General features: G+C 40.5%; 1 protein-coding gene across 1 annotated transcript; it reads right to left on the bottom strand.

Annotated features, from left to right (window-relative positions):
* Positions 1–12,358: 12,358 nt before the first annotated feature.
* LOC138196248 (beta-2 adrenergic receptor-like) lies at positions 12,359–23,528 on the bottom strand. The gene is made up of 4 exons (XM_069146119.1): positions 23,312–23,528; positions 18,445–18,598; positions 18,068–18,359; positions 12,359–17,454 (listed from the first exon to the last, which is right to left on the bottom strand). Exons 2-4 carry the CDS (start codon positions 18,593–18,595, stop codon positions 16,413–16,415), a joined length of 1,485 nt encoding a protein of 494 aa, XP_069002220.1. The 5' UTR covers positions 18,596–18,598; positions 23,312–23,528; the 3' UTR covers positions 12,359–16,412.
* Positions 23,529–24,611: the final 1,083 nt, after the last annotated feature.

Here is a 24,611-nt window from a genome sequence, read left to right as displayed (position 1 = left end):
TGCCGTTAATATGCTATTCTTTCCTCTTTTGCATCGTGGTTTGTGGTTTTAAACAAGCATACAATTCAGATTAATTTGTCGATAAAAATGGATTTTTACAATAATTAATGAAATATAGGTATTGTGCTATTGTATAGGTGTCCTTTTAAAAAAAAAAAAAATTCATTCAGTGTTTAGATTATTATCAGTAATAATAGTAGGTCAAATTAACACACTTCATTGCAGATCAATGTAAGACTTTTCAGCATAGCATGTAATATAGCTGTTGTGCTACTTATTCTGTTCTCATCTGTTCCACCCAATTCTACTTAGATCATTTGCCTGCACAGTAGGCATTCAGTGCTTCCAGCTGTTTTGAGGTTTTAACACCCTCAGCCATGACTGATGTTTTGTTCCATTGATTCTTCGAAATTCTATTCCATTCTATTCTATTCTACACTGTGTTGTAAAACTCCTCTCTCTACTCTTTACACCAGATGAACACACTCCTGCCTGGTCACTATCTTTAGGACTGTCCTGAAGAGACTGTAACGTGACACACCGGCACACACGGACGTGGTCACCCGCGTGTTTGTTAACACACACGCACGGACAATAGAAACAGGATAGCAAGGGTAATTTTACAACAAAGCTGTCTGGAATTACAATGATTTCCCATTGACTGAAAGAAGATGTCCACGCAGGAGAGAGCTTACTTGTAAACCCTTTTCCGACTATGTGCATGACGCAAATTACATGATATGATGTAACAAGTTACTGAGAATACACTTGACATGCTGCTGCATGCTCTTTGATCAAGGTCACAGCAGGAGATTCAGCAGAGTCCTCTGCACTGCCTTCTAAATGTAGATTCCCATTCATGATGCAAAGCTTTTAACATCGCCTTTCATTCCAGCATGTGGCATTCAGGAGGTGTTGAGCACATGGATTTTATTTCTCTTTTAGGGACCAAGCCGTGAGTTATTAATAATAATTACTGAGGATTGTACACGTTACAGAATTGTGGACATGTCCTAACAAGAGAGCTATTAAATTTCAAATGTGTAGAAGCAAGCAGCTGTGTGTTCCAATTCAAATCACAGGCTTAGAGTAGTTTATCTACTGTATATGTTAGAAGGCTTAGTAAGCTGTGAAGTATGACAAACACTGACTGCTCAAGGCAAGAATAAGCTGTTGACTAAACACGTAGGGAAAGTGTGACAAGCTCCCTTCTGACATCTACACTGACCTCTAGTGACTTTGTTTTTATCCAACAGCATGATTAAAGCTGGGGTAGGCAGTTCTCTGGAGAAGACCAAAAAAAAAAAAGAAGAAAAGAAGAAGCTAGAACTTGAGAATAACTCTTCCCGTCTCTGTCCTAAGCAAGGTTTTACACGCACATCTTGCATGCACGAAGCACAGCGGTTGCTTGCATGCCTGCCAATTCACCCCTGGGTGAGCGCCTGCGCTCGCGTTGTCTCTGGATCGCCGAGGGTCTCTCAACGTTTCTGCTTACAGGCGGTTGTTGGCTAACCCCATCTACCGACATCTGCGCCCTGGTGGAGGCCAGTGCACGGTTCCTGTCCGGTGACACCTGATCCCGGCCCACCACACGGAACCACTACGTGGTGCGACATCTTCACCCTCATTGCGCTTCCATGTAGACAAACGTTTTGGACAACAGTATTACAGACGGCTGCTGGAATTTGTTTGACTTACATGTAGCTCAGATATTATATATTTTAAAATTAGACAAACTGACTGGTTGAATATATTATATCCTTCTTGTACATGCAACCTGCTACAGTAAATATTGTTTGTCTCTCTTGTATATCTGACTTGTTTTCAGATCTTTAATGTTTTGTCTTATTTTGTCTTTCGTCATTACTTTCTTGTATTTTGCTCGGCCAGTAGATGGTGATAGAGAGATGGAACAACGGACTGAGGTACCCTGCCAAAATAAAGTGTGTGATAGAGACAGGCATGGCATTTATTTTAGAGCCCGATGGAGGCAAAGAGTTCAGGAGCTTCCATGTTCAAAAGGTTTAGTGTAATCAAAAGCCCTCAAATGCAAATAAAACATATCATATCTGTGTATATATATATAAATATATCGTAGTGTGCTATTGCAAGTATATTGAAGCATACAGCAGTCAACCTACACTACATGACATTTCTGTCAATATATCTGGTAGGACTTGCATGCAGTTTAGCGGGAAAGAAAAACGAAAAAAAAAAATTGATGTTATTTTCCTGATGAAAAACAGCATTTCAGCTGAAAATAGAACATTGCAAAAAGCCCCGATGGTTGCTCACTCTGACTGCTGAGGCAGTAATTTGTCAGCTGTCTGTCTGCTCTGCTTCTAAACAACCATATGCCAGGGTTCATAATTTAGCCTGGGAAAAATACGGAATATAAACACACAAAAGCGTGATTATTTCAGACATTATGCAGCAAAAACCTGTGAAATGGTCCTTCATTATCTGTCATGTCTCTCTAATCTTCATCCCAGTTGCTTCTATCACAATTATCTAAGCCCTTTCTCCTCCTCTTCATTTTCTTCAGCAACTACTCTTCTTTCCACTGCTTTCATGTAGCCAACAGAGCGGCAGACACAGAGGTTAATCGGCTTGCCATTGATTGATTGATTTACTCTGAACTGCCCACCTCTTTCACTAGTCTAAATCTGTAGACTTATGTCTGCCTCATTATCTATCTGATGGTGCACTTCCAATTGTCTGCTCATTTGAAGATGTCCTACTGCTCCATCTGTGTTGAAGAAATGTGAAGCCATTGATTCACAATCATCTGTCAAGTGTTAGTCCCCATCCCAGACCTATTGCCACATACTGTATTTGATGATGACCAGAGACGGGGTTGTTCGAAGCTTTTAAACTCATTTAGATCCAGCTGTGTGTGAAGGAGGCTGACAGACGGCACATGGCTGATTGTCCTTCCATCGATTTTCCCTGCTTTTGTCTGATTTCCCCAGCGATTCGCCACGGAGTCACACTTGCAGATGGGGCACAGAAAAAGAGGGAATAAGAAGATGAAAAGGAAGAGCACTGAAATTCAGAATGACCAAGTGAGAGGTCGGGTTAGCTGACAAAAGTGGCATACAGTATAAGATGCTCAAGATTCTTCTTTTTTATTCATCTGTGGTCACCCTGCCATCTGTTAAAAAAAAAAAAAAAAAAAAAAAAAAAAAAAAAAATACCCCGTTAGACCTTCAATTCAGTATTTAACTTTTTGACGTCAGGAAATAAGAAATTTTCAAAGCATTACATATCTTGCTGTAGAAATAAAATACAGACAAAATATGCATTTTCTATGTCGCATTAGTGTGAATATGCTTTTCAATTGTGATAAGTTGTGCAACCGTGTACACCTGTTTTTTTGGGTTTTTTTTTTAAACACAATGTAAATTCTCTAGTTTGGAAATCTACAAAATTACAAACAAAAACAACCTTTTCACGTAGAGGTGGCACTCGATGAACAGCAAGAACATTGACTTGTGTTTTCTTGACCAAACAGAATCAATTGATTTCCTCCAGTGGATTAATGGTGAAAGTGTGAGGTGAAAGGGCAGCAGTGTCGACACCATGGTAAATTTGAACCATAAACGGCAAAAATGTTGGTGTTGGGGGACACAAGAACAGCGGTGAGTGATCCCACCTCACCTCCTCTGCACCTTTAGAATCCATTTAATTCCCAGCCTCTGTGCACACATTGATTACATTCTCTGTTGTATTTTCTGGCGTGCATGTTGTGGGGAAAATGTTTACATGAACCCCTTTGACCAAAGATGGCATTAGAAGATTAAAAAGAATTATAGCTGTTTCAGGAAGATTTCATGAGTGATCTCTGTCAGAGAGGAGAGGGTTACCCAAGAAACACTGTTGGCTGCAATGGGAAATGTTGAATGAAAGACAACATCCATTTAAAAAAATGCACTTTAAAATCCTGACATTTGGTTGGTTAAAGATGAATCTCTTAAACAAATCAAAATTCTACAATTCGTGTGGCTGATAATTACCACCTAACAGCTGTGTGTTTGTGAAGCATGAAAGCAGCATCATGTGATCTTTCCAGCTGCAGAGACAAGGGTATGGTGGGACATTGACTAAAGACAGGTGCAGATAAGTTCTTTTAGAGAACCAGCTAATAAAAGACAAATACTTTTCTCCGCAGTCTAAATGTTTGTTCTGACAAAACAATGCATCCAAGTACAGATGAATAAAGTCCTTGAGTCTCAGCAGCGGTGTGAAGCTCTATTGAGACACTCCCTTCATTTTTGACCCAAGTACTGACAAATCTGAGGAATAATGGGAGTAACCTAAAATCCAGATGTGCTAATCTGACACAGACGGCTCAAAGCTGTAGGCATATTTATTGCTAAACCAAAGAAGTTTTTACAAAGTAAAAGCTGAGTTATTTATGTAGTCTAAAAGAAAACTCGTATCACATTTAACACACTGCAGGAGTTTCACATCTTGATTTAATCTTAAAAATGTATAAGACTACAAACCTAACAACAAATTAAAACAACTTTAAATATTTTAAAAGCACACTCACCAGACGATTCAGTCAAGCAGCAGGATCACACACTTGATGTTACTACCAAACAATTTCAGAGTGACGATTTAAGGGACTCGAGATCTCTTCTCTTTCTTCCTCTTGATTTTAATGGCTTTTAACAAACAGTGTAATGGCGTTCCTGCCATCAACTTAAATGGAGTGTGGATCGGAAGAAGTTGAGATCTCACAGAAACTCCCGTGATCAAATGTGACTTCAGACTAAAACAAAGATAAGACGCACCTGTGAGGGGGTGGGGGGGGACGTCGGTTGTTTCCAGCTGTGTGTGCGTTTTGCACTGACAAACAAAACAGGAGGAAAAGCTGCGGATAAAGTCAGACGACAGTCAGGATAACTTAAAACATTTTGCAGCGCCAGCTGGAGGTGAGTTGGAAATAAAGTTTGATTTCTACGCCCTGACAGGGTTAGTGCTACCTACTGCTCCAAGCTAATATTCTAATTGTACACAGGTGGGCGAGTGGATCCTGTGATCATTAGCAATGTCTTCATTTGTATTCATCCTCTGATCCTCCACTGCTGTGGAGATGCAGTACCATATTAATATTACTGGGCTCTCGGCTTGTGGGTTTTGTTGATGCTGCACACCTGCTCCTTCTTCGTGGCTATATTGCTAATTTCTGCTTAATATCTTCTTGCTGTTCTTTTCACATTACAATATTTCAAGTTGTCAATATCAAAATGTCTGATATATTATTGATTCCATATCTGCGTTGACTCTCACAGTAGGGAACGTTAAATTAATGTTTTTAAAACTCCTCCCACTACAGGATCATTCAGGCAGATAATCTGTGTCAAGATTACTTGGTTCAGTGAGGAAAAAATGCTACCTAATTTAAAAAACGCTTCGTAAGTTAACTTGTGTACATTAACAGCACACAAACGGGACACAAAAAAAGCAGGGTCCTCTGTAAAAGTCTTGTGTTTGATCCATCCAACCATCCCAAACCTGCCCTGATGACATGGACTTGGTCACACTTTAAATTATTTACCCTGGCTTCCTCCTTTGCTCCCGTCATAATTACTACCGCTACTAGGATTCACATTTACAATAACCTTTTTGTCTACTGATGGGTAAAGTTTGCCCAGTTGGTTCAGCAGGCCCCTAAACTACCTCATATATTTGGGACGGATATGATGGTAACTGCCTATTCATTAGTCTGATGGCAGTCAGATCAGGTAATTTTGTAGAAATGGCTGTCTAAGAAGAGCTCACTGAATTTACTGTATTTTTTTTTAAGTGCTGTTATGTAATGGGTGCGTTGTTAGGCTCATCTGCTACATGTCATCAATATTAATAGCAACAAGGACAGTATTCCTCAGTCATGAAACCATAACAGAAGTCTGGTTCAGAGAGGTTCAATGTTAATATATCAACACAGCCATCATTAAACCTTAAATTACCTTAATTGCAGTTGAAAGGTCTTTGTTTGACTCAGTTTGAAGGGAGAGACAGAGAAATGGTAGAGCTCACCTCCTCTTACTAATTTTGGGCATTACTGCTGCACTGTTTGGTGGCTTCGTATATCTTATGTGTGTTTGTGTGTGTGTGTGTGTGCGTATCACACACAAAGCAAAGCCCAAACACAGACCTGACTTTTTATGGTAAATTTCAGTTATATGGAGATTTGTCCGTCAGCTGGTTTTGTCTTCAGTTCCTCGCACCCTCTGCCGCATATGCTCTATTTGCTCCATAAACACAGCGTAATCTCTCCTGACGTAAACTTTCACACCCAATACATTACACGGCTGTCTGTGAAACCTGGACAACCAGTGTTTCATGGGAGTTCAACACAAATATTGTTACATAACTTCTCTTCTTTGGCTTTTGATTTAGGACAGCGAAGTATTTCAGAGAGTCAACTCAACAGCAAGCTACTAACTTAAAGGAATAGTCCGGCTTGTTTGAAGTTGGGTTATTTGTGTCAGTTTATTAAGTGCACAGTGTTCAGAGTATTTTTCCCTGCTTTAAATTAAGTCAGATATCCCTCTTTGACTGATAACTGCGCCAAAATGAAACTGAAAAGGATAGTAATTTTTGTAATGTTTGAGTTCTTTCCGTTTGTTATATGAAATGTTAGATAAACCTCATCTTCAACTACAGCATGGACAACAGCCCTTGTAGTGAAGATTAAAATACCTTGGAGGGCTCTTCTCAGTCATGAATAGACTTTTTCCTCAGTCAATTGTTTGTGTAGTTATGCAACTTTTACAGCAATTAACCAAACGGCCAGAAGAGATTTCATAATGATCAGCAGAGTTTTGGGGTTGTGCAACATTGTACAGATGGCCATGACTGTTTTTATTTTAATCAATTAATGTGCAGTAACTGTAAAAAAAAAACCCTACATCAAATCAATATTTCTTGTGCCCAGACTTCTGTTCGGACTGTAGATGGTTCTACCAGGATGCCTTTGGTTGTTGCCTTTAGGTCTGAGCTGCTGTTGGACAAATCTTTTCGAAGGGAGGTTCACGTGATGTGTCCTTCCTCTGCCGCAATTCGTTCCCTTTTTTGACCAATGCATTTTCATTCCTCAGCATGGCCTATTTCCTTGTAGCTCTGCAGAAAAGCTTGCACATATGGAAACAGTTGCTTCTGCTTATGAGAGAACCTGCTGATGCAAGATGACCACCTTCTCCCTTGTTGGTTTGCTCACTCTTTTCATGGTGGGAGATTTTTAGATGAAACTGTTACTCAGAAATTATACCTTTTTTAATATGTCTGTCCCTCACTCAGTTTCAGTTGACTGACATAGCTGTTTCTATTTTAGTTCAGGATTTTTAACTTATATTCAGTGTTCTGTTCTTCTCTTTTTTATAAGCAACTCTGGTATAATTGTTTAATCAGGCTCTGGGCCATATGCCTATAGTTAAAAAAAAAAAAAATTCAGTTCATTCATCACTTTATTTTAAAAGAATTTCTTTCTCCACAAATGTTTGCAAAACCAAAATATAATATTTTTCAAATTTTGATTCAAGACAACACAAGACGTCTCAGGGCACATTACATCGTACAGTTCTTACAACTTTACAGAGAGGAACTCAACAATTCTCACGAGTGACAGTTGGAAAGAAAACCTCGCTGAAGGACAAGATGAAATCACAAAGTTAAACAAACCTTTTTCTACAAGTGTTAAACTGAACATAAATAGTAACATTGCATATCTTAATGTGCATTTGCTTGTTCTGTAATAGCCTGGTTTATAAATAAAAGGCAGAAAATCAGATAGGAAGCAGTGGATTTATTCATAACAAATACAGACAGCAGAAAAAAGGGTAGATATGTTTCCATTTAATGTTCACTATTTTGTGTTTTCCTTCTCCGAGAACACTACAACCTCTGTAGCTTGTTTGTTCTCTGTCTCCATAAGTGCTCTCTGTAATATGCAATGCAGTTTGGTCGTGGAAAAATCCAGCAGGCTTTGGCAGAGCTTAAAGGGCAATTAGCAACATCATGAAATAAACCAGCAGTCTCCTGTCTGACAAGGGGAGGATTAAAAAGGTATTTTACCACCTTTTAGCTTCTTACAAAACCTCTACAGATGTTGGTCTTGTGGTTCTAATACCTGTATGGCTACAACACATCTCCTCTGTGTCACTTTTACATATTTATCATTTCTCTGTTTTTGTATGTTTACATTGCCATAGAGTGTGTCACAGCTGGATTGCCTCCAGGCAACATAGAAATGCGAACACAAAGTAAACCCAAGACACCTCTATGATGCGTTTGGATTATTCCGTAGCAGTGCTTTTGTATCAGCATTGTCTCCTAATGCGTCCCGCCATGATTGGATGATAAAAGTCACAATGAAGCATGAGGAGCAATGACAGCCTCAAAAAGCCAGCATGAATAAAATTGGCTGAATTTCCTTTTTCCTTGCCAACACGTCGCTCTGTCTGTCTGGCTAAGAAGGTGTCTAAGTGACAATCTAATCCTAATCTAATTAGATCTAATCAGGCCTGATGTAATGTAATCCATTAGTGTGTAGTGGTTGGATTTCTTTGGTTACAGGTGACATCGGAGTTTTGCACTGTTGCCGCTGTTGGAAACAACAAAAATGTAAATTTAAATGTTGATGCTTATGATTCCATAGCCTGTATTTTTATGTTAAAATGAGTCTTCCTTAAGTGCTGGTTCCAGGAATGTAGAGTGAATTCTGAATCTAAAGTGAGGGGATGACACACACACACACACACACACACACACACACACACACACACACACACACACACACACACACACACACACACACACACACACACAGCAGGAACAGTGCTTGCCAAAAGGCATGCAGACCGACAGCAGGACAATCAGGAATGTTTAACTTCCTGTGCTTCCCTGGAACTGTACCATGGAAACGCGCACACACACACACACACACACACACACACACACACACACACACACACACACACACACACAGACACAGACACGCGTGCATTTATGGTCCCTGGGTACAAATACGCACACAGAGAATTGTGGCATGCACATGGAAGCACACAATGCAGGCCAATCAGCTGGTGTGAAACCATATGTTACAGCGTCATCAGCACCGGAAGTGTCCAGTCGGTGGACTACAAACAGATAGAAGCCACACACACACACACACACACACACATTTAACTATCTTTTCCTCTCTTCAACAATGTGTTTCGTAAGACTCTGAAGTGAACTTGCTCCCTATCCCTTTATGAGTGCGAACGAATTGCTGATGAAATGTATGTAAACTGATGTTAAAATAATGACACAAGCCCTGGAAAAATTGCATAATTATAAAATGTAAAGGAAGATATGCCATATAAAGACTTTGCTTGAATTTCTCTTCACTGCTTTAGCCGGATGGGGCCGCCTGCTCGCCTCAGTAGTATGTAGATCTGTCATGTAAATCAAAACAGAAAGTTCAACACCCTGAGCTGTCGACTGTGTGACTTTCAACTCCCAGAACACCACCAAGGCCCCAAATATCACTCACAAGTTAAGTGGGGCTCCTCTTAGTTTGATGGTTGATGTGACGGTTTTGTGTAGCAAGAAGACTTAAAGAGATATTTCCAGCTGTTAATAGGATCTGCGGGTCTGTGTTTGCCCCATAATCTGCACATTATATAGCCAGTAGTTTGTGCCGGGCACGACAACTGGAGTGCTTCACAGTTTACTCTCACACAACCTGAAGTGGCACCCAAAACATAATATATGTAAGATATGGTGCAGCCAAACGTGGTTGTCACTCAGTGTAAGTGTCTGAAATCACCCTCTTTCACTCACTCACGACTCCCTGTGTGATTGATAGTCAATATTTCACAGTAGGATAGTGCTTGTTTAACTTAGCACAAATATGGGGAAAACAGATCCAAAGCCTAATAGCAAAAACATGATCCTGCATTTGCTGTCCATGTCATGTTCAAAGAACATTGTTGGCTAGCATCAGTGTTAACTGGCTTGCATATTTTCAGGTGGGGTAGGTTTATTTTCAACATGGAATATGATTTATAGAGCCCAACCGATTGGCCAATCACAAATTTATCGGTACTGGTTCTTATGTAGGCTGATATGCGCTGATATGAAAACTTTTTTTAGAGAACATACTGCAGTAAAAAGGAGAATTCATTTTTTTTTTGTCATACAGTTATTTATAGTGATTAAAGTCCCAGTGAAGTTTACTGTTGTCACTGCGCTGATGTAAGTGTGGGCAATAAACTGTAAAATATCTTTGTCACAAGTGTCAAAGGTGTTCGATAACCACATTTGAGGGATCATCATATATTGTATTTTATAAAATGTTTAATCCCTAAGATCGGCATCGGCTTCCAAAATAAAGGGGATGTCGGGATATATCCACGTAGTTCACAAACACCATCCAGTGGGTGCCAGTGATACTGCATTATATCTCTCGCTCTCTTACTCTCACACTTTATTGCCTCAGTTCAGGGAGGCCACTTGTGTCGAGTGACTCTCAGATGCCTCCAACCGAGCAACCAAGGATAGACAAACATTATGTAATGTCTCTGCACAAACAGCAGTCCACTGTAGAGGAATAGTTGCCCAGGCCACATCTACACAAAACACACAAATACACATTGGCAACCCGTATGGATATGTGTGTATGTATGCATGTATAGGAGGGAATAGGAGAAATGTCGCCTTAAAATGTTCATACTTTTCTTTATTAGTGTCAATCAAACTCTACTGTTTGCATGCAAGTTATGTGAGCCCAAATTTTAATTATTATTTTAATTGACCTGTGTGTTGCCCTCTGCAACTTCTCTGTGTGACTGAAAAATCCAAACAAACCCACCAATTGAAAAATAGACATTTGTGTTGCAGCTACAGAAAAAGTGTGAGTCATTGACATTTGAGAGGACGTGTCACTGTGTTGAGCTGTTGCAAAGCCACACTTCATATGCCGCACCCTGAATGAGCCATATTCAGAGTAATGTGGTGTGTTCTGCGACACTAGCACACAGATGGACACACAGACAGCCTATCTGCCTGTTCTCATAGTCTTTCTTGCTTTTTGGCAGGGGATGTTGGGTCGGCATCAGTTCAGGCAGCAACACAAGCTCACCATCTATAAACTCCCTGTGATCATAAGATACACTTGGCACAACTCTCTCGCTCGCTCTCTCTGTAACACACACTCTCTCAGGACATTGTGTATCTGTGCATCTATGTTCTGCTTATTCTGCCTAAGCAGTCTGTGTAAATGTGTTGTTGCATTTGTGTTTGCAAGTTGTAAAGTGCATGCTTCAGTGCATGCATGCATGCACTGAAGCGTGCACCTCGTGTTTGCACAGTATACGTGCACGTCAGGCCCTTTTTACAGATACTATCCCTGTATTTAAGGGATCTAAAGAGTGTGTATATGTGTGTGTTTATCTAGAGGGCATACCTCAGGCTGTCTGCAGTGTGCAAAGGCCTGAGGCACAGCCCAGGGTGTCGGTCTCGATCTACATGGATTAAACTGCCTCTGTCCATCAACACGGGCGTGTTCATGCACGGATGTGTGTGTGTTGTCTGTAATCGTGCATGTACTTGCTTGTGTGTTTGAGTGAGTGATCACACAGGATGTATAGAATTTCCTATTGTCAGTTCTATAATGCTAGTTAACACCTTGTAACAGGATAAAACACCGACAAATGTTTGACAGGGAAGTGAGAGCAGATACTTACATGTGGAAAAGGAAGGCGACAGGATGTAAAACATTCAAATTATGCCTCTGTTAATTGGTCCATTTCTCAGTTCAAGAATTTTATGTAACACCATGAACTTAAACCAGGCTAAAGGTTAAGGGATAGAGTGGTAAACAGACACATGGAGAGAAAAAGTGTCTGATGAAAAATAGTCGAAAATATGGTAACTTCTATTAACTTCCTTGTGTTCTAATCAGTGTAAAAGTTTAATAAATCATAAGAGCATGACTCGTCAATTTCAGTTAGGCCTCATAAATGTGTTTATGGAAAGTTTCCCCAAATTAAGTGTTCTGTGTGAATAATAAACTATTTAATGTAACAATTTTTCCAAATGATCCCCTCTAAAGATTAGTCTGAGCAACATTTTTGTTTGCTAAAACTTTCATAATCAAATTTAAAGAGTAATTTTACAACAGATGATTTTTTTTTTATTTTCATAGACTTGTTGATGTTGTCTTGTTGCAATGATTTAAGTGTGCTTGGTTTATGTCGGGTACATTACCAGGTGTGGTTACATGACATGAACGTTCAACCTACAGTCTGTAAAACTGCCTAGTGTTAAAGGTAACAAAAAGACACAACTCACCACACTTGCAAACATTCAGAGCATAATCAAATCCACATTTTAATACAAAAAACAAACAGCAATAGAAATAGACACCGAGACACCAGTTGATACAGTTAATATGTAGGACGAGCAACATAAAGGCATGCATGCTAAGTACATTAACCTTAACATATCTACATTGGAAACTTGTTCCATGGAAACAGGTCACACTTTACAGACACACGTGCACATACACAGAGTTCTTTTCCATGTCTAAGTGTAAAGCTGTGTGTGTGTGTGTGTGTGTGTGTGTGTGTGTGTGTGTGTGTGTGTGAGCGAGCGTGTATTGAGGCAGTATAGCTGATTGTATTTCCGATGCAGAAGCTGATACTGTAGCTGCTGTGACACCCTGCACCTGTCACTGTACGTAATGCTTCACACACGCACACGCACACACACACACACGCCACACGTACTCTAATGTAAACGTGGAAGCTGAGTCTTCATTAATAACCTGCATGACTGCATAAGCACAAACTTAAAAGTGCAGTGCAAAGAGAATCACATTTCCTAATCTCATTTTACTTGTTGACAAATAGACATTTGAGGCAAAGTTTTTCAAATTTTTTCAAGAGCTATGGAAATTTCTTGTATACCTTTGTGAGAAACTGGTCATATTTGTAGATCTGCTTGGTCAACTGACAAGACAGATATTTTTTTTTAGCCCAATTGGCTTCTTGACAAATCAAAGTATCCATTTTGGACATTCAGCGAGTGCGAGAGCCCTAAAAAAGTAACTGCAGGTGGCACTGTAAAAAGGAAAAACTAGATTAGCATTCAGCCTAACAAACTTCTATCAAGTGACATTAAAACACTGGAATATTTAACCAAGTCAATTAATTTAAATTGAGTTAAATTACTCTTATTTGGTTAAATTGTCCAATCAACTAAATTAACATTATTGTTGGGCAACAAACCCCAAATTGCTTCCCCTTTTTGTCTTCTTTTGACAGTCGCTCTCTTGTGATCACACACTGACACACACATGACTAAGCAACATATTTAAACAGTTCAATTTTAAACATCATTCTTTTGCATGCAAACATACTGTTCATAACATTGTATGAATAAATGAGACGACATTCATGTGACTGGTGGAGGTAGAAAATAGAATCCTTGCCTTTAAAAGATTCACGACTGAGACTAACTTTCGATTTCAACAGAGCAAGTTTCAATTTTGTCTCAGTATCCCAAATGTACAGGCAGATATAAAATTACAGATCTTTTTTTTTTTTTTTTTTTTTTAGGAGAGTTTCAGTGCTGCTTAAACTCTAATCTAACATGTTAACATGTGTTAACTGATATGTCCTTTTTGGGGAACCAGATCATTTTTAATTTAGTACATAGGACAAGGTAATCAGTGCTATTAAGTTCAGGAAACCGTCAGAAAGTGGATCTCAGTTACTCTACTTCTTTCATTAATGACGGCTACTGAAAATCTAAATCGCCCCAATGTAGTAAACTAGCCTTCTCTGTGAAGGATTTAACGACTGAAACCAATCGCCAATGGAGCGTAGCCATACCCACATGTTCACGATTTGAATTTGGGTCTGGAAATAGCAGTCCTATTAGTAAACATCACCCATCTGGTAAAGGAAAATAGACAAAATAGACAGCAAAACTACAGAAATCCAGGTCTCATACAAATTACAGTAAATTACAAAGATTCAGTGGCATGTTTCAATCTTTAAATTGCACAGTTATTCAAATCACAATAACCACATGTACATAAAACATACAGTACATTCAACCAGCAGCTGCAGTTTATATTTACAGTTATTGACCCTCAATACCTTATTCAGGTGTAATTTTTTAACATGAATAAAACAAAACATTTATGCACATAAAAACAGGACTGGGGAGATAATTCTTAAACTCTAATTTGTCCACCTGATTCAATAAGTAGTCTTTGTATATGTAATACACACAAAAGGAGGAAAGAACAGTCAACATCCGGCTTGACAAAGCGCCTGCTAACAGTGCATTGATATTGCTAGAGTTTCTCACCACCAGCAACATAATTGTTGCTCTCCACCACCACTACTTTCTGAATTTGGCCCTCTGTGACTTTTTTCTGTCAACCAAAATGAAGGTCAAGCCGAAGGGTCGCCGTTTTAACACTGTGGAGGAGATCTAGTATGATAGTGCATGACACGCTCACAGAACAGGACTTCCAGGGACCCTTTCAAGCATGGCAGGAATGCTGATAGCGGTGAGTTGCTGCACAAAGGAACTTCTTTGAAGAGGTTGGCGACCAGATTTAAATCTGGGTTTTTGGTTTGGTACATACAGTCTGTGAACATTTTGATCACATCTCAAATGAGAGCTATTTCATCACTTCTAATTTGGAACAGAGTGATAGGAAGTATTTCAAACACGCTTTTATTTCAACCCAGTGTCTGTTCAGAGCAATGGACAGTATAAAATAAGCACTTTAACTATGTGTGATCTGATTTATATGCTTTTAGAGTGAGTGTAACAGACAATGTTATGGGAAGAGAGCCCACTGCATGAAAATGATCTCCCCAGCTCTGCTTGACACACGTTCTACAACAGAGCTGAAGCAGACAGCATAAAAGGAAAGCCTGGGTACACAGTGATGTTTGTGGAAAGAGAGCTGGATAACAGCTCCAGTGAAAATGTGATGAAAGAAAGTGAACAACAGGGATACAAAGAACACTTGTGATAGTCACAAGTTTGGGTTTTAGATGTCAGATGTCTGATACACAAATAGAAGTAAATGATTTTGGACAATTTCTGAGGTTTATCAGAAAGAAAAAGAATAGCTGTTTTGGATAATCAGTTACAGTAGGTTATTAAAAATTAGCCTGAAATGAGATACCTTGTTTCAAATGAGACTTTTAGCCACAGGCCAAATGAATTGTAGGGTCTTATGGTTAGGTTAGGTTAGGTTAGGTTAGGTTAGGTTAGGTAGTTACTTTATTAATCCCCAAGGGGAAATTCTTTTGCTACAGCAGCATTTTTTTTCTTTTAGGTTAGATTTTTTGTTGTTTTTGTCTAGATCTGTGTGAAGCACTTGTGTTGCGGACGCAAAAACTTCTTAACACTGCAAATGTTATGCAAGGTTCCTGAATGTATTTTCTATCTCGTGGGTTTAAATAGACACCAGTGTGATTTTCACTTAAGAGTATTCATTCATACAGTGGTGGCCATAGGTAGATGTCTTAATTACGTGTTGTTCAGAAAGATTATATCGACTACAAATGTTCATTAAAATTTATCTTAAAGGCCTGGGCAACTTTTTGTTCCACCAGGGTCTTATAAGTGATGTGATCCTTGATACAAGTACACAGTATGTTTAGTCAAAGTTGGAGCATTTTTAGTGATTTCAATGTTTTGGCTTTTTGCTTGTTCAGTCATTCAAATATTTTATGTTGTAGAAGAACACAATAAGACAAGTTTTTAGGGGTCATCCTGATCAGTCAAAATCTTTTAAGAATACACAATGGTTAAAACACCCTTACTGTTCCAGTTAAAAAGCAATATACTGCTCAAAAAACATTCACAGCTGCTATGACATCCATAGAACAGTAAATGATTTACAGTACATCCTAATGCTACAGCAGGATTTTGGAATGAATGAAAATGCATGAAGTTTTTGTTACTCTTAATAGTTACATCCAGTGATCATTAAAACATTTTCACTTCTTTACTGTTTACATCCAATAATATCCCTGTAGTGAGACCAGTTTGGCAAAGCTGATAACTGAAAACAACCTTCATAAAACTCCAGCAGCAAAGTATCCCAAGTAAAATCCCAGTAACTCTGACAGAATATCTGTCCATCTGAACCAAACACAAGCAGCTTCAACAAATTGGTATTTACTGCACAGACACGCACAAACAATCTATCCATACATCCATTATCTATACCCCCTTGTCCTCCGCAGGGTTACAGGGAGGCTGGACCCTGTTCCAGGTGACTTTGGACGAAGGCAGGGTACAACCTGGACAGGTGGCCAGTCCATCACAGGGCTAACACACACAATGTAAAAACTAATATCCTCCCGCTTCAAAAGCTATCAAGCTATCGAAGCCAGATTTTCCTTACAGCTCCAGTTGGCTGAACTGTTTGCTTGCCAGTTGCTCATGGAACCTGGAGCTACGTCCAATGCTTGCTCAGCGCAAGAAATTTGAGCAGATAGGGTTATTGAGTGGTCTTCAATAGTGCTCTCCAGACTGCCCTTCCACTCTAACGTCTGATTAAAATCCTGCCCCCTAACATCATCCAAGTGTGAACCCCTGTTCCGCCTGCGTGGGGGCTGAGCATAACAATCTCTGTCTCTGCACCATCCTCTCCTCCCTTCCCAGCTTCCTCCCTTGCTCCTCAAACAGAGTATCTCCTGGAAGGCGTGCCTGAAATCGGGGCTGCGGCAGTAAATAAGAGGGTTGAAGGCTGAGTTGGAATATCCCAGCCAGTTGAGGAGCCTGAAGGGCACCGTAATGTCACCCAGGTTGAGGAAGGTTATGAGGATGTTGAGGATGAAGAAGGGTAGCCAACACAGGGTGAAAGTTCCCATGATGATTCCCAGAGTTTTCACAGCCTTGTGCTCCTTAAGACAGAACTTAAGACGTTTTGTGGCAGAGTTTTTTACTTCCCCCTTTTCTGTCTTCACTTTGCTCTCTCCCCCCTTTTCTTCTTTGCCAGTATCTAGACCTCCTAGTGTCTGCATGTTTAGTCTGTCCTCTCCTGCTTGCTCTCCCACCTCACCTGCCACCCTGAGTTTATTGGTTGCGGGGCTATCATCAGGATAAGGCACCTGTAGAGTGTAATGCAAGTTATAGAGGTGCCTCTCCCTCCCTCTGATCTTCTCCAGCTGCTTCTGAGCCTCCTGGAATACTCGGCTGTACAAGAAAATCATCACAACCAGCGGCAGGTAGAACGACACAATTGAAGAGGACACTGCGTACGCCGCATTGGTGTTGAATTCACAGCAGTCCTCGGCAGCCAAGCATTGGCGAGCTTTCATGTCCCCCGACACCCACACCTTCAGATAGATGGGCAGGAAGGAGATGAGGATGGCCACTGCCCAAACCGCCATCACCACTGCAAAGGCCCGACCCCTAGTCGGCAACAGGAGACAAGAAAGTGCACACCAGGTGAGAAATAAGGGAAATAAGTCCAACATAGATAAGTTGGTTTAATATTATCATGGCTGTCAATAAGTGTGAAAGAGTGTAAAGCACAATTTGCTCCTTTTGTACCATGGCCATATCCTTGATTAAATTGTAGTTCTGCACAGATTTAGCATTGCGCTCATATAACATTGTTAGAGTCATGATACAAAAATGAGAGCAACCAACCAAAAAATAGTGACTTTTAGTTCATACTGCATTATTGTTCTTCATCAAAACCTCCAGTTTGGAGACCGTTCCATCAGAGGTTTGGGTGTGTTATGTTAGTAACTTCCAGCCTTAAGCAAATATTAGGACTGGGCTAAAGAGGGCTGATTAATCGCATCTTTGTTACTCTACACCCCCAGATCATTTTCATTTTCAATCTAGTCTTTACCCCCAACGGACACGGTGTCCGGGGACACCAGCCTGCAAAAGCCATTTTATGACTTAGCCACATTTGCTGTGACACTCCTTAAGTATTTCCTCTTGAATACTTCAATACTTGAAGTAGTAGTTTTACTACTTCAATCCATACAGCCAAATCATAGCTCTCTTATACCTGGTGACCAGTGTTGGGTAGCGGAGCGGAAAGGTGATGGCAAGGTAGCGGTCCAGAGCGATGACGCACAGTGTTTCGATACTAGCTGTCACACACAGCACATCAGTTGCCGTCCAGAACTCGCACATGAAGTTTCCAAACTGCCAGACTCCCAGCAGGATGTACGTAGAGCCAAAGGTGACCACGACCACACCCATGATGAGGTCAGCTACAGCCAGTGAGGCAATGAAGAGGTTGGTGACTGTCTGGAGCCGTTGAAACCGTAGGATGGCTGTAATCACCATCACATTACCTGCACAGAAGAAACTCTGCTGTTCTGAAACTGCCTAAATCAGTCGTAAAAAATTCCACATTAAAATGGAAGCTTCTTAACTTACCAAAAACTATGGCGAGAACCAGAATGGCCATTGCAACACCGAGCAGCACGAGTTCTACATCACTGTACTCCGATGATCTAGCTGATAAATCAGGGGCGTCGGTGGAGTTGCTGTGCTGTGATTGGTTAGCGGGTGCATTCACACCTTCCATGATCTACGGTCAGAACACACAGAAGACAGCTTTGGTCATAACGGATTAAGACAAACAAAACTGATGACAAAGTTAAAAGTGACTGGAATTAAAGTTAGAGTACTTAAGAATTTGATGCAGTGTTCAAGATAATTTTAAAGGTACGCAACAGGCACAGCTCTAAAATATGTTGTTTGTAATGCATTTAGAAACTTGCAGCACTAATGGGATTTGAAGTTTTCAGTACAGGCTGCACTGAACTGAGTTTACACATATTCTAATCGGGCAAGCTCGAGTGTTGAGTCCTGTTTAGGCACTGATTCTTTCTTCACTTGACATTCAGGATCAGCATTTGGCTGCGATCAGACTGAGCACATTTCTCAGGAGACGTCTCACTCTTTGATTTTTATTGCACTTCTCTGCTTCGGATCTTATGCTTTAGGAATGAAAGCACAAGTGGCCCTTTGATCTGGTAGGCTACTACAAGTTTAGAAAATAAAAACTATTAGTGGTTACAAACTGGTAATACCCTTATAGCATCACGAAATGGCAGCAACATAGGCAGTCCTTGTTGTAGTAAGTATGGAAGGGCAGGTCCTGCAAAAAGTGCAACTGCAAGGCACCTCGCGCCCATCATATGTGTTTGTACCGGTGTGTGTCCCTAACATGTCACTGATACAGATCCGAGTATGTAGTGTCACAAACCGGCTCACCGCTTGTGACAAAGAGGAGGGGAGGGGAGACAGGTTGAAATGCCAATGGAGACTTTTATTTGAAGTTAAAATTAAACTATAGAAGAAAATTGAGGTGTGAAGATGAGTAGCATCACGCAGGGATGGGTGAGAAATGTGTATGAAGTGATGAAGGTGAAAGATGAAGTGACCCGAACCAAACCAGGAGATGTGGAGCCTTCGGAGAGAGAGACAATGAAGCAAGGTTGGTATTTGTAGCACTGGTAGAGGCCGATACGGGTGCCACCACATCACCTTAGCGACCCTCCCCGACTGCAACCTCAAGCAGGAAGAGGCCACTTGAGCCTCAGCAGGTTGAAAGGGAGGGGTCGTAATAATAGTAATACTATTTGTTTATCAAGACATCCTTTCTGCCAAAGATCCAAGAAGAAACACCTACATCTAAACTGCAGCGGTATCAGATAAAAAAGTCTGAGGTCGCCTCTGTGAGAGTTGTCATGCTTGCTGTTTTATAGAGATAAACACATATTCTTTTCCAGAGAAAGTTATGTTCCTTGGTGTTATCATGGCGTCATCAAGTTCAGAGGTCTGATGCCTTTAATCACATTTTGTCCTCATATCCTGTCATGTAATATCATGTAAATCTATGTTTTTCAAGTCACATATTTGTATCCGATTTTTATGATACAGAAAAGTCCAGTTACAGAAAATAAAGTGAAAGAGTGCAGTGAGCTCAAGTTCAAACCCATAGGCCACCCTACAGGACTCCCCCAAAATAATTATTATCATAATATGTACCTTATTACAGAGTGCACACATTGCTCTCTGACTCTGGCCTAATCAGTCCACCCACAGCAAGCATACAGGTTGATGGTGGAGAACAGCTGGGGCTTGGGAAATACTATATAAGCGACAGGAGCATATTCAATGATGTTTACAGAAAGAGCTGTGCATTGGCAGAGTAAGAACAGGACGCTTAAATAAATAATTATATTGGTCTTTATTGCTGTGGGTGCAGTGGATATACATATTGCCCTGAGTAGAATGAATGTTATGTGTGAGTGAGTAGTACAAAGTGACTTTTCTTGCACAATAAAAATTAATGCTTGATGTCATATGCATTTATAATCATAATGCATTTATAATGAGAAAAAAAATAAACCTTTCTTATTGATTTGTGCGTGGTAGGTTGGCCGAGCATCAAACAGCCTATTATGGCCGTCCATCTGACAATCCTGGGATGATAAGTTCATTAAAGTAAGCAACGTTTTAGGATAATAGAGTCAGTGCTCCTACAGTAGCTGCTACTACCCGTTTGCTGCACAGGTGGCAGGGTATTTAATTCTGCCGTGCTCTTACGAGGGTGGATCAAAACGTTCCGAGTCCGCTCCTGTTGCGTGTGAACAGTGCGCAGCATCGTGATGTGCATAGAGCAGGCTGAAGTGACAACCTCGGTGAGTAAGTATTCCAAGTGTCGGCGCTTGGTCAAAATCAGCACGTTTTTGTGATTAGTGGTCCTTGCAAAATCGACAATTTCTCAATGCACCGTAAACTTTAGCAGAGAGCGCTCATCAAAGTTTGTGGCAAATTACACAAGCGGATGACGGCAGGGGTGTTGGTAGCAGCGAGCAGCATCTGTGCTGCTAAGGGTGAGAAACTTGTGCATTTTGAACACGCAATCAGCTTGCAGAAAAAGAGTTTCTCACCCTTGGCAGCACAGATGCTGTAGAACCAAAGTGAAATTACGCCACGGTTCATTTTGTTTCCATGTTTTCATGTTTCCCCTCAGATGCCTCAGAACATCACATTCGAACTCTCCATTGACATTTTTGACCTTTGAGGACGAATTCACGGTGCACAACCGCAGGCATGTAAAAAAAAAAAAAATGACACCTGACCCAATGCACCTTCCTTGGTCTTGGACAGTGATGTTCTGCCACTCAGAAACCCAAATATCACTCAGATGACCTCTCTAGGCTCATTGCCTCATAGCTGGAGGCTTTCTGAAGCATTTAGAGGGTCTCTCTTGCCGATTTCCAGAGTTTGAAATAAAGTTTGATGTGCACCCTCTGCTCAAAAATCACCGATGTGCCCGGACTAGCGGCCCCAAAATATTTGTAATTCAGGTGCAAATGTTGATCAAACTTTTAATACTTGGAGCGCTCACTCAGAAAGTTATATCTTCCCCCTGCTTCACACTCATTATGGTGCTGTGCATCGTTCATGCAGGTGCGGTTTCAGAACTTCTTAAACTACCCTCATGTGGAGTTAAAAGAGAACAGCATGTAGGGTTTATGTTTGTTAATGCACATTCAGAAGGTTGTTTGATTAACTGGATCATCTGTGTGCATGCACCCTTCGGTTTATATGTATGTTGGCTTTATTCCAACACAATCCAAACACTCACTACACGTGTTACTGCCAGCTGTAAAGAGGCTCATTGATTCACAAGTGTTGACCCAGTTCTCCCGTGGTCAATGAGCTAAGTGTTGGATTTTGGGATGCTTTTCAAAATGCAAGAGCAGACCATAACAAGACGGTAGTTTTATGACAATCATCTCACAAGTGGAATAGATTGCTGACCTTCGTTAACAAAGCCTTACAGTGCCATCACAAAGCAGTGCATATTAATAATGAGCGTCAGTATGCTGTCAGTCATGCTGTCTAAAACCCACAGCAGCATGTTTGTCATCATTTTAAAAATTTCTCCTGTTCAACATGTTTACAGAGAGAATATATTAGAGGCGCTGGAGTGTCGGGAAAATGATGGATATACTGGAAAGTTGACTGCAGTCTCATTTTCAAAATCAATCTTTCATTACGTATGCTCAGAAGGCTGTTTGAATTGTAGTGAATGCAGCACTGCACAGAGTGGCCCTGACAGATGACCATGCACCACACGCAATGTTAGATTTATTTAACCAAAAAATTATTTAATCTTTACTTACACGTGTGTCTACAATGCCAAGTGCTTGAAGCTGACCCTGTCACCTTTTCCACTGATAACCCTTGTGATGGAGCCTTGTGACTGTTCACTGCTTGCACTGAACAGATCAATAGTCTCTTAACTGCATTGATACCAAAGTCAAGCTACCGAAACGGATACAAATCATCTGCCTGAGCTGTTTAAACAGTAGAGCGTAAAGATACTTGACGAGGCCGATGGTCAAACACAAAAGATTTACTAAGACATAAAAATCACGATATTTTGGCAGAGGTAGCTCGGTGAAGGTAATTATTTTTTTTTTTTTAATTTTACTGTACTCTATTAATCCCCGAGGGGAAATTCTTTTGCTACAGCAGCATCCCGAGGGGGAGCTGCTGCAAAAGGCTGCCACGACCGCGGCGCCAACCAACCTGAGGTGCATGTTTTTTTTGGGTGATGGGAGGAAGCCGGAGAACCCGGAGAGAACCCGCGCAAGCACAGGGAGAACATGCAAATTCCGCACAGAAAGGCCCAGGACCGGATTCGAACCCAGAACCTTTTTGCTGTGAGGCGACAATGCTAACCACTGCACCACCGTGAGCTCTGAGCACACAAAAGTGCATCCACCAATACGAGCACACAGCTACAAGTGTGTTTAAAATACACATGAAGACAAAACACATCGCTTCTGCCACAGAGTAAACGGATGACAGTAGACCAAACTGTGAAAAGCCCAAACGCTCAATTAACAAGACATAAAACATTTTGCTGCCCTGATAACATAAATTATTTATGATAAAGATGAAAGCTAGTTTGGATTCACTGGAAAAATCTGACTTATTTCTGCTAAATTATATTTGGTGAGAGCTCTTTTGCCAGCTGTTGTAAACAGAGATAGGGGATGCTGAAAATATTTGAGACATTTGAACAGTTAGTTTAAACTGTGAAACGTACCATGTGATAGAAAAGCTTAAAATATGTCAAGACTTTAGGTAGGGTTAAGTTAACTTAATCAAACAATGGCTCAAAATTAAATGTTTTCTTTTACTCAAGAGAAACATGCATTTAAAAAAAAAAAAAAATTGCACTCAGACTCATAATTGCAGTTAGTTTTCTTACCTTCAGGCTTTGTCTGCTGCTTCAGTCCAGTGATTTCATACTCCAGAAGCTTTTAAATCCACAACACAAAGTATCAATGTAAATTCTTTGACAGAAGCATATTTATTCATTTTTTCCCCTGGGCTCTAACTTATATAACTATAAGTTTTGTGTGTGACACACACAAAGACTCTGTCCCACACTCTCGCTCTGTTTTCGCTCATGTGTAAACACACTCTCTCAGCCATCGACCACACTTGCCCCTTTGAAGCAGCTGAGCCTGTCACCCGTTTTATAAGCAAGCCCCTGATGACATCACAGCAGGACAGTAGCCTATCAGAACGAGGAATGGCTTTTAGTGTAGATCGCATGTCTGCAGTGTAAAGACGACTAGACAGCAGGACCCCGTGCCCTCTGGGAAACGATTCGTTTTTTAACCTTTATTTATTCAGGGTAGCTTTTCTGAGCCTCTTCTCAGCACCTCCTTACTTTACATTCACTGGTGAGAACCACGAGACAAAACCACAAACTTCTGCTTTTGGCTGCTGAACTTCTGCGGCTGTGCCGTTTAAAACATAAAAGCAACAGTACTCGACCTTTATACCTTCCTGTATTCCTGATCCGCTCACTAGTATGAATTCTGCCTCTTGATTTGTGTGATTATTACAGTGTAATGGGAATTACTTTGCATTTCTTTTGCGTGAGGTTTGTAGTGCACAGAACAGCAGGCTCACACAGGTTGTTGCAGCGAATTATCTATTTCTAATCTCTCTGTATTATATTTTAATTTGCCTGGATAAATTGACTAGTTTAATCAAAACATAACCCTGTTTTATTATAACTTACTTTGATATTATATTTGATGATTTTACACAAACGGGGGTTATTCATCTCTTTAAAGCTTGTGTAAAATACACCGATCAACCACAACATTAAAATGACTGAAAGTATAAAACAACAGAGTTAGGCAATAAATCCCTTTCGGTGGTTTTAATTCTGTGGCTGATCAGTACGAAATACAAAGAAGGAGCAAATCTGGGGAGTAGAAGTGGTGTAGAGCGACGATCGTGTTTTTGAAACATTTAGTGGTCTCTGCTGCCCGTTTTGTTTGACACAAAATATTATGGACACTCTCTGCTCAAGTTTAACTCAGTGTAACTCAGATGCTGATGTTGTCTGTCAATGGGAACGGTCTCTGAACTTTTTAATCACACTTTATATACAACAATGGCGTCATGGCGTCTTTTGGGGCATGTTTGTCGAGGAGCCCAGAGCAACATCCGCTGTGGCCAAGAAGACTGAGTGGTGATAACGTTTTGTG

This window comes from Embiotoca jacksoni, unplaced genomic scaffold, assembly GCF_022577435.1.
Source record: "Embiotoca jacksoni isolate LCO1_2020_lvr unplaced genomic scaffold, fEmbJac1.0.p SCAF_13, whole genome shotgun sequence".
Taxonomy (NCBI): domain Eukaryota; kingdom Metazoa; phylum Chordata; class Actinopteri; family Embiotocidae; genus Embiotoca; species Embiotoca jacksoni.
This window is presented reverse-complemented; position numbering and strand designations above follow the sequence as displayed.

Coding starts and splice junctions, on each gene's coding strand:
- LOC138196248 (XM_069146119.1), bottom strand. CDS start 18,595: ATGGAAGGTGTGAATGCACCCGCTAACCAATCACAGCACAGCAACTCC. Junction 18,360..18,444: donor GGTTCTCGCCATAGTTTTTG/GTAAGTTAAGAA, acceptor TCTTCTGTGCAG/GTAATGTGATGGTGATTACA. Junction 17,455..18,067: donor TACCCAACACTGGTCACCAG/GTATAAGAGAGC, acceptor GTTGCCGACTAG/GGGTCGGGCCTTTGCAGTGG.